General features: G+C 35.5%; 2 protein-coding genes across 2 annotated transcripts; both read left to right on the top strand.

Annotated features, from left to right (window-relative positions):
- Positions 1-6,859: 6,859 nt before the first annotated feature.
- LOC132162216 (uncharacterized) lies at positions 6,860-8,085 on the top strand. Its single transcript, XM_059572480.1, has 2 exons — positions 6,860-6,965; positions 7,058-8,085. The coding sequence occupies exons 1-2, from the start codon at positions 6,860-6,862 to the stop codon at positions 8,083-8,085; spliced, it is 1,134 nt and encodes a 377-aa protein (XP_059428463.1).
- Positions 8,086-8,124: 39 nt separating this feature from the next.
- LOC132162215 (uncharacterized) lies at positions 8,125-9,081 on the top strand. The gene is made up of 2 exons (XM_059572479.1): positions 8,125-8,671; positions 8,876-9,081. Exons 1-2 carry the CDS (start codon positions 8,125-8,127, stop codon positions 9,079-9,081), a joined length of 753 nt encoding a protein of 250 aa, XP_059428462.1.
- Positions 9,082-10,319: the final 1,238 nt, after the last annotated feature.

Below are 10,319 nucleotides of genomic sequence, written 5' to 3'. Positions count from 1 at the left end.
CAACCGAAACCCCAAGGGGTGATGACTGATGAGCACCCACCACTACCCTCAAGGGTTTCTTAGCTTTTTTTCTTCTTTTTTTTTTTAAGATTTATCTATTTTTATTTTTAATCAAAGTTGAAAAAATATATATTTCAATGTGACGTGGCACCAACAAACGTTCCAAAATTGGTCGAAAATTCAACATAATGACCCATTTCAAATTCACAAAATCAACTTATGCATTTAAAATTATGAAAAGAAAAAAAAATACAAATAAAAAATGAGTTGTTATTTAAAATAGCGCTTTGCTTCATGGATTCATCTTAGATTTTCCCAAAAGAAAATTGAGGCGGTTTAGTCACTCCCTATCTTCCATTTTTTTTTTCCTAAGGTTCATTTTATTTTTTTTACTAATTAATAATTATAAAATGATAAATGTGGTTTTTTAATGGTCAAATTGAGGGTGTTTTCAAAATATTTTGGTCAAATGCAAGGCACATGACCAGTGTTTCATCCATTGTAATGGTCAACTTTTTTTTTTAAGTGGGGGTGTCAGGTGTATGATGTACGACAATATTTCATTTCCTTATTAGGATTAAATTTGTTTTAATTATTTTTTTTTCTTTATTAGGATTAGGTTTACTATTACTACTAGGATTATGTTTATTTTCTCTATAAGTATTTATCTTCTATAACTAGGCTAGTTTATGATGTAGAACTCAATTCATTGAATTATTATCAAATCAGAGAATTTTCTCTCAAATACTCTACGAAATTTTATCTTTCTTTTAGTCTACGGGCTTGTTTTATCTTTTGGGTAGAAGACGAAGACGCTTCTCCTTACAGAATCTGTTGGAATTGATGGCTCATATTAATACCAGTAGAATGCCAAGTAAACAGGAGCGGAGTGAACGTTGTACGGAACAGGATATTTCGGGGATTTCCTTGATACATCCATACAAGTAGGGTTTAGGGTTTTTCTATATATATGTATGATGTAACCCTGAATCATTAAGAGTAAAAATACAGCCACCTATCGTGGACGTAGGCAAATTACCAAACCACGTTAAATTTGTGTTTCGACTCTCTCTCTTTTCGATTCTATATTGTTCATCAATTATTATGCATAGTAACAACAGAATCAAAGGCACTGCTATTTGGTTAGTTACCTAACTTACCTTAGTCTTTCACTACGTCAATTGGTATCAGAGATAGGGCTGGCAAAACGGGTCAGCGGGTCGACCCGCTTATGACCCACGGGTACCCGCGACCCGTTTAACCAAAACCCAAACACGACCCGTTTATTAAACGGGTCGGACCCTCCGACACGACACGAACCCGAGTATTTCACGGGTCACCCGACACGACCCGTGAGACCCGTTTACCCCTTTAACTTAAAAAATGATTTTTTTTTTTTTTAAAAAATAAAATAAAATAATAATAGTTTTATAATAATAGTGATAAGTCTGATTCGTCTGAAGAAGAAATACACTTCAAAATCAATATGAAAAGAGATGGATTAAGAAGAAAAGGGAAAAAGGAAAAAGAGGAGAAGATTACAAGAAGATTACGGGGCTTGGGGAGCTTAGGCTTCAAATCAGCTCGGACCCTCCTCCTTTCTGCAGTAATGGGTGCCTTCTCAGCCATCGTTGCCATGGCTTCCTTTGATGCTTGATCTGTTACGTCGGCGGCGAGAGTGAGAGAGAGCGGCAGTGGAGAAAGTGAGAAACAAAGGAAAAATGGAGCGGTGAAAGGCCGAGAGGTTTGGTCCGTCTGGATCCGCTAATCTAGAGAGTGGAGTGGAGGAGACTGCAAGTTTGCGACACGGGTCTGGATCGTCTGGGCGTTTTTCACTTTTTTGGGGGAAGAAAGAGAGCGGCAGTGGCGGAGGCAAGGAGCGGCGGTGGCGTGGCGTGGGTCGAGGTTGCATGTGGACTAAGGAGTGGAGGAACGACGAGAGAGAGAGACCGGCAGTGGAGGAGCGACAGTGGCGTGGCCGTGGGGGGTGGCATGGCGTGAGGAGTGAGGTCGAGAGGGTCTCTGGGTTTGGAGGATTTTGATTTTTGGAGTTGGAGGAGATGAGTTTCCTGTATGCGTTTTTCACTTAAAAAAAAAAAAAAAAAGAACAAACGGGTCTGGCGGGTCACCCGCGACACGACCCGCCAGACACTCATAAACGGGTCATAAATGGGTCGACCCGTTTATGACCCAAACCTATTTAAGGTAAACCCAAACCCGCTAATTTCGTGTCGGGTTGTTGGGTCGTGTCAAAATTGCCAGCCCTAATCAGAGACATGCTTTATCCTGATCATGGTCAATCAGCGCAACAGTGACAAACTTCTCCAACAATATAGTGACCTTTTTTTAGACTAATGATATATTGATGTATTCAAATGCTACACTTATAAGTTCGTGAAGCTCTTTTGAAAATGGTTGTTAATTACCCAAAAAAAAATTATTAATGTTAAAGGCCCATTTGGTAAAATTTGGAGAAAAGTCCATGTACTACCCAATTGTCAGTGTCTCCCAAATGATTAAAAATTATATATTCCCTCAAATGCCAGTAAAAATACAAAAGTAATCCCAACTTTTTATTTTTATTTTTTATGTTTAAAAAATACCCCTATAAATTAGAAAAAAAAAAAAAAAAGGTTAATAACTTTTTTGGTACCTAAGTTTTCACTTTTTTATTTTTTTCCCTCCTGAGTTTTAAAACATGACAAATCTAGTACCTAACCTATGGAGAAAAGACAAAATCAATACCTCTGTTAGTTCCGTTAGTCATAATTAACGGGTTTAGTAGGAAAATCAACCAGGAAAGCTTAGAACCCTAAAAAGTAAAAATAATTAAAAATTAAAAAAATAAATAAAAATGAGCTGCCACTGTTTGGTTGCCAAGAAAACAAGGGAAAGAATGTGTTGCGGAGTTGACAAGAATTTATTTGTATTTTAGACACTATTACATGTCCAAGTTCTTTCGGGTAATTTCAGACACTAGTTCTAAGCTTTCCTTGTTGATTTTCCTACTAAACCCGTTAATTAGGACTGACGGAACTAACGGAGGTATTGATTTTGTCTTTTCCCCATAGGTTGGGTACTCGATTTGTCATGTTTTAAAACTCAGGGGGGAAAAAATAAAAAAGTGAAAACTCAGGTACCAAAAAAGTTATTAACTCCAAAAAAAAAAAAAAAAAAAAAAAATGAAGAAGAAGAAGAAGAAGGAGGAGGAGTGGTTGTCAAACCATCCCTAAGGGAGCCACCCCCAAGTGTTTTGAGGTAGCACTACCGTGGTGGTGTGATATGCCAGCCTTAGTGGTAACCGGCCACCCTCGAGGTTGCCAACCCTATTTAAGGGCTACAGCGCTGTCTAGATGCCAGTACGGTGGTCGCGTGAAAGAGTGGTCATCGCCACTAGGCAGCGGTGGCAACACTACCAATTTTTGTTAACAACATTAAGAAAACTTAATTTGGACCGACCCACGGCCAACCATGGATTTGGACTGCCGTGGCAACACTAGGCAATTTGGGCATTTGAACAACAAAAGAGTGTGAAATTAAAAAAGCTAAAACATGAAATACAAACATTGCAAATTTTTAAATTTAGAGATTATGATTACAAAATCGCTTATTCTTCGAGAGGTGTAAGTGAAGTTTACCCTTTGTTTATTTGTTATATAAGAGTCTTGTAGTTTGTTTTTTGAAAAATGTGTTAGTGGTGGGGCAGATATGAAAATCTACTTGGTTAATCAATTTTAAGAATAGTTTTCAGTATTTGAAAAGTGAACTAAGTTTTGCAAAAGTATACCAAACAAGCCATCATGGTTCGTTTGGTTAAAAAACTCAAAAAAATTATTCGTTGACTTTAGGAAAAGTCCACATACCCCTTCAAACTATTATTCAATTGACAATGTCTCAAAAAAAAAGGACAATGTTCCCAAAAAAACAAAAAAATTAACAATTTTTAGTAGTTTGAGGAGGGCATGTCGCAATTGAAAGTTATGGGGAACATTATCAATTGAATGGTAGTTTAAGGAGAGTATGTGGACTTTTCCCTTTGACTTTTTTGCTCTAAAATGTCTAAAATGCACTTTTTGAAAAAGCTTAAAAATGAAGCTTTTTTTTAAAAAAATAAAAAGCTGTATTTCTCAATGCAATCCCAAACATGCTATAAAGGATTGCGTTAATGAGCTTAAAAATTATTTTCAGTACACAAAAAGTTGTGACAGACAAAAATCTATTTCATTTAATAAAAAAGTATTTATTTGACAATTTCTTCTAAAAAACGCCAAAACACATTTTTGGGGAAAGCTTAAATATGAAGTTTTTTTCTAAAAATTTATTTATGCCTTTAAAAGCTATATTTCTCGACACAATTCCAAACAATCTCTTCTACAATTTCCTATCAGATTAAGTTTTTGGAATAAGTAGAAATTCAACATGATATCAAAACAAGGGTCTTGAATTCAAACATTGTCTCCATTATTCACCCTTCATCTCAGTTAAAGATTCAACGTAGTGAGCCCCACTTGTTAAAAGAGTGTTATAATATAATTTAAATAATTAAATTTACAATTTTCTATCACTTAGAGTTTTTAAGATAACTGGAAATCGAAGAAATCTAAATAAAAGCACAAACTTTATCCAATTGACAAAAATGTATCAACCAGTTATAAATAAGATGTGTGTTGTCACATACTTAAGCCAAAAGTAACCGCTTTTCTCTCTTAGTGAGAGAAGCTTTAGGTAGAGACTCTTTCCTCATTGTAAGGCCTGCCTTTTTTTTTTTTTTTTTTTTCCGCTAGTAGTGCAGTTGTTTGGGGAGGAGGCAGGGGGGACGGACGTGTTGCAGTTCGTCCCCCAAATTTTTTGAAATTCTTCTTTAAATATATATATATTATAAATTTGTCCCCCCAAATTTATAAATCTGTCTCCCCAAAATAATATTTTTATCCTCTTTAATTTTTATTTATTTTTTTTAATTTCACCCCAACTAAAATTAGATCATTCTATTTGCCCCTAAACGACTAAATAGTCTTTCTCTCGTTCATTTCTAACTAGTAGAACTACAATTTGATTTGGAGTTTTGAGCTTTTGTGTAGCATCACATCAAGAGTCAAGCATCAAACTAACCTCTGCTGGCAGCCTGGCATCAGAACAAAAATCACATCTTGTCTCTTGAAAACAAAATCAACATTTCCGTGTGATTCAGCTTCTCTCATCTCTCTTCACTTTCAAAACTACTCTACACTGTCTCTAGAATGGAAGTGTGCACTGTGACAGAGCCGTGGATCTCTCTTACAATCTTAGATCCATCATCCATTTGACGAAAAATTAAAGCTTGAAAGTTGGAAGATTGAAGATGCTTGTTTATTTTTTCTGCCAGTGTATATTTGCAAGACTGCAACTCTTTATCTTTACTCTAAAATCTGAATCTGATTTTTTGGTGAACTGAAGCGGTGAAGGCGTGAGGCCCAAAGGCCAAAGCCGTGTCTCGGTGTGTGGTGACTGGTGAGCGGCGTGACTATGAGCCTGGTCTCTGCAAAACTCTCATTTTTCTCTCTCAAACATTTGAAAAGGCTTAAAGGCATAAGCAAAAGACTCAAAAGTCTGCCTCACCAGCGCCAGGTCGGTGCAATTTTTTTATTTTTTTTTTTATTTTAATAGGAAGTTTCAAGTTTGTCTTTGCTAATTGTTGGTGAATGGTGAGTCCGCGAGTGACATGATCGTACATGCCACTTTGTTGTTTGGTGAGTGTCGGAGTGATCACGTGAGTTTGCCATAATCTTAGAAAGTTTCTTTGTTTTGTATTTTTGTATTTTTTTTAATTTTGTTGTTTGGTGAGTCCGTGTTGTTTTTATTTATTTATTTTAATTTTGTTGTAGGTGAGTCGGTGCCTTTGTTTCCCTTAGATTTTTGTGAATTTTGGTAGCAACTCAAAAGATAGTCAACTTGAAGAATGCAGATCATTACTACATCCAGTAAAGAGCGTGATCTTAAAAATAAAAGAAAAAAAAAATGGATTTGTTGTGTGAGGATGTGAGCTTAAAAAATTTTCATTGTCTAATGAATTTTCAGCTTACATGTTTTATAATAAATTGTAAATTGTAATGATCTTATAATATTCAATTGGTAGCTAAGAGCGGAGTTGAGTCACATGACTATGGTTCATGGATGAGAATGAGATGCCAAAAGTATGTGATATGTGATCAGGTTTTAACATTTTTTTTGATAAATTGGTTTTAATAAATTTAGGTTGCATTGTGGTAAGGCACAACCAGTTCTGGGATTTCACAGGCAAGAACGAGATATCACGCTGAAAGGTTTTTTTATTTTTTTTGGACCCTAGAGATCATGATTAGTTTATTTTGTTAGGAGTTTGTACTATTGAATATTTATGATGCCATGAGATTTCGAATCGAATGCGTATTTTGATATAGAAAAATTATACAATTTTTTTATTTTAGTTTTCATTGTTAGATTTTGTGGGTTAATTTGATTGGTTTGAATTTATTAATTTATTTGGCATTCCTTTACTTGTTAGTGATAATAAGAAATAATGAAATTATAAACAAAAATCTTATACTTCTAGATATTTTTCAAGTTAATTCTTGATCCATAATTTTTCTTAGAGTTAAGAGAAATATGGGAAAGCCAAAAACACTTGATTTATTCTTTAAGAAAAAAGATGCGAGTTAATCAGAAGTTAATACTTGTAAACATTTAGAGAGACATTTAGCAATGGATCTCGAGGCTTTAGTGACTGATGAGCGTCCCTCCAAATGTCCAAGAATTCAACCTGAAGAAATGAATATTACCTTTTTGCAATGTGATCTAGGATTACGTCCGCAAATATGAGAATTCCCTGTTAACTTACAAGATGACATTCAACGTGCTTGTATTAAAGGAAAACCATGTCAACCTAAGCTTTCGGAATATCCATTTTCAGGAACGGGTAATAATCGTCGCCGATTTCAAGCCTCTTGGTTTGAGACATACTCAACTTGGTTGTAGTACTCAGAGTCAAAGGATACTATATTTTGTCTTCAATGCTATGTTTTTGCTAAGAAACCAACAGGTCGTCCAGAATCAGATGCATTTACAGGGAAATGTTTTAACAATTGGAAAAAGGCAAGCGATGAGATGAATAGTTCTTTAATGAGACATGTGGGGACAGATCTAAATTCACCACATAATATTGCCATGAAATGTTGTGAGGATCTAATGAATCAGTCAGGGCATATTGACAAGATAGTTGAAAAGCAAACATTACAAAAAACAAAGAATAATCGGTTGCGGCTCAAAACCTCTATAGATAGTGTTAAATGGCTTGCATTCCAAACATGTCTCTTTAGAGGTCACGATGAAAGCTCTAGCTCGAAAAATCAAGGTAACTTCATTAAATTGGTAAAGCTCCTAGCAAACTATAATGACGATGTTGCTAGATTTGTCTTGGAAAATGTTCCGAAAAATGCCAAATATACATCGCCTAAAATTCAAAAGGAAATCCTACATATCATTGCAAATAAAGTGTGGGATGTGATTAAAAAAGAAATTAGAGATGCCAAATTTTGCATTCTCGTTGATGAAGCTCGGGATGAATCAAAAAGGGAGCAAATGGCTACTATTTTGAGGTTTGTTGATAAAGATGGTTTTATTAGGGAGCGATTCTTTCATATTGTGCATGTTAAAGATACTTCTGCATCAACTTTGAAAAAAGAGATATGTGTTGTTCTTTCTCGTTACAACCTCCAAATCGTAAATATTCGAGGCCAAGGATATGATGGAGTTAGTAATATGCGTGGTGAATTAAATTTGTTACAAGCTTTATTTGTTAGGGATTGTCCATATGCATATTATGCGCATTGCATGACTCATAAACTACAATTAGCTTTAGTTGCAGCATCTAGAGAAGTCAAGCACATTTATCAATTCTTTAGACAGTTGGCTTCAATTGTTAATATTGTTGGGGGTTCTTCTAAACGTCATGATGACTTGCAATCTATCCACGTTGTTGAAATTGAAAATTTGGTTGCTTCTAATGCAATTGAGACTGGAAAGAGGGTAAACCAAATTGGCAATTTGCAACGACCTGGAGATACTTGATGGTAATCTCATTATCAATCTGTTTGTAGCATGATAAGAATGTTTGGTGCAACTTGTTCAGTTATCAACAAGATCTCAAATGAGGGAGCTAATTATTCTCAACGTGGTGATGCTGAAGCGGCTTACATGATATTAACATCATTTGAATTTATTTTGATGTTGCATTTGATGAAAGAAATTATGAGACTCAAGAATATGCTTCGCCAAACTTTGCAACAAAAGTCACTAGACATTTTAAATGTCATGAGTCAAGTTTCAACTACACAATTACTCATTCAAAAGATGAGAGATGATGGGTGGGAGCCTTTGCTTGCTACTGTTAAATCATTTTGTGAAGAAAATGATATTGATATTCATGATATGAATGCTCATTACACTAGAGTTCGAGGTAGATCTCGTCGTCAAGATGAAGGGTCTCCGACAATAATGGAGCATCATTTTAGAGTTGATATATTTACTGCTGCAATAGACTTCCAGTTACAAGAATTGAAAAATAGATTTAGTGAGCAAGCTGTGGAACTCCTCACTCTTAGCGTCGCTTTAAGCCCTAAAGATGCATACAAATCATTTAAGATTGATGATATATGTAAGTTAGCTAAGAAGTTTTATCCTCGAGATTTCACTGAGCAAGAAAAAATTTGTTTGAAATTTCAGTTGCAGCATTATAAGCTTGATGTGCCAAAGCATCAAGATTTTCAAAATATGTCTACATTATCTTAGTTATGCAAAGGATTGGCAGTTTCAAAAAAATCAAAGATTTATCCTTTGATTGACAGATTGATTCGTCTAGTGTTGACTCTCCCTGTTTCTACTGCAACTACAGAACGAGCTTTTTCTGCCATGAAACTTATAAAGACTAGATTGCGTACTAGAATGCAAGATGAGTTTCTTGCAGACCATTTGGTAGTTTATATTGAGAAAGAAATTGCTAAGAATTTCACTTCAGAGATAATAATGGATGAATTTTATCCCATTAGTGATTGTCGCCGAGCATAATTTGAAGGAGAAACCATGTTCTTTTTTTTTGGATTTTTTTTGTACCTGTCCATAGCAGAGAAAGTTCTCTTGATCTTTTTTATGATGATTCTATAGACATGCAACTTTTATAATGTTGTACAATTTAATATGAAATTAAATTTAAGAGTTCTCAGTTTTTATTTAGCATAAATACACACCTATAAAGAAAGACTATATATATCTATATATTTATGTATTATACAAGTCCGTCCCCCCAATCCAAAAATCCTAGTTCCGCCCCTAGGAGGAGGGATGGCCCTCCCTCCATCCTCCCTTTCTTTCCTTCTCATTTTGTCTTCCCTCGTGCTCGACCTCTTTTCCTCCTACATGCACAATGTTTTCTATCTATCTACCGTTGACTACATCTCTGTTGCACCATGTCACTCGACTCCTCCTCTATTCAGCTCCTGCATGTTCACTGCTTGATGTCCACCCCTCTACAACCCAAATATGCTATGGTTCTTAGATGTGTTTTCTTTAAAGTGCAATCTACCTTCCTCCATTAGATCTGAAATCCACACGCTAGTCCACCGCCCTCATCGGCCTTCCAACTCCTAACCCCCGCCTTTTGTTCCTCCATCAACCCTTCACACTCCAGTCCACTCGCCAGTCAGTGGACTTCTCATGCTGTTTTTCCTCCTTCTCCACCGCCGATGCTGCTTTTTGTTGGATTTTTTGTTGTTGTTGTTTTTCTACTTGTTTCGTTGTTTATGTGTCATTGTTTTTGTTGTTTCTGCATTTTCGTTATTTACTTTATTTCATTGTATTTTTCTATTGTGTTTGTTGGGTTTTGTGAGTTTTAGTCTCTTTATGTTATTGAGGTCTCTCTATGTTGTGGAGACTAGTGCTACCATAGATAGTACTCAATTTTCTTTGGTTACATATTTGGATTTCGAAAATGTCTTTCCCGCTCTAGCTTCTTACTAGTGGTGGATGTGGTTCCCAATCGGGGTGCAAATAATTTGGACCTCTTGAGATTCTTAGACTTGTAAATAGGGTTGGGGAACCTCTTGAGGTTCGTGATTCTTTTTGTGCTTATTTTGCTTCAGTAATTGCTATATGTGATTCATCGGAGATAATCGAGTCACTTGTTTAGCCCAATTTCAACTATTGGTTTGTTTATTTGCATTTGCATTGTTACTTTTTTTGTGGGTATGCTATTGGAGGAGCTCACCCATTTTCGGTATTTTAATCTCTTGTAACTATTTTTCAATTTA

The sequence above is a fragment of the Corylus avellana genome, chromosome ca9, assembly GCF_901000735.1.
Source record: "Corylus avellana chromosome ca9, CavTom2PMs-1.0".
In the NCBI taxonomy this organism is placed as follows: domain Eukaryota; kingdom Viridiplantae; phylum Streptophyta; class Magnoliopsida; order Fagales; family Betulaceae; genus Corylus; species Corylus avellana.
Note: the sequence above shows the minus strand (reverse complement) of the source record. Positions and strands in the feature narration are given on the sequence as shown.

Excerpts from the sequence above, each read along its gene's own strand:
- LOC132162216 (XM_059572480.1), top strand. The coding sequence starts at position 6,860 with ATGACATTCAACGTGCTTGTATTAAAGGAAAACCATGTCAACCTAAGC. Across the intron at positions 6,966-7,057 it reads CGCCGATTTCAAGCCTCTTG|GTCGTCCAGAATCAGATGCA; the intron begins GTTTGAGACATA and ends AGAAACCAACAG.
- LOC132162215 (XM_059572479.1), top strand. The coding sequence starts at position 8,125 with ATGTTTGGTGCAACTTGTTCAGTTATCAACAAGATCTCAAATGAGGGA. Across the intron at positions 8,672-8,875 it reads ATTTAAGATTGATGATATAT|TGTTGACTCTCCCTGTTTCT; the intron begins GTAAGTTAGCTA and ends TGATTCGTCTAG.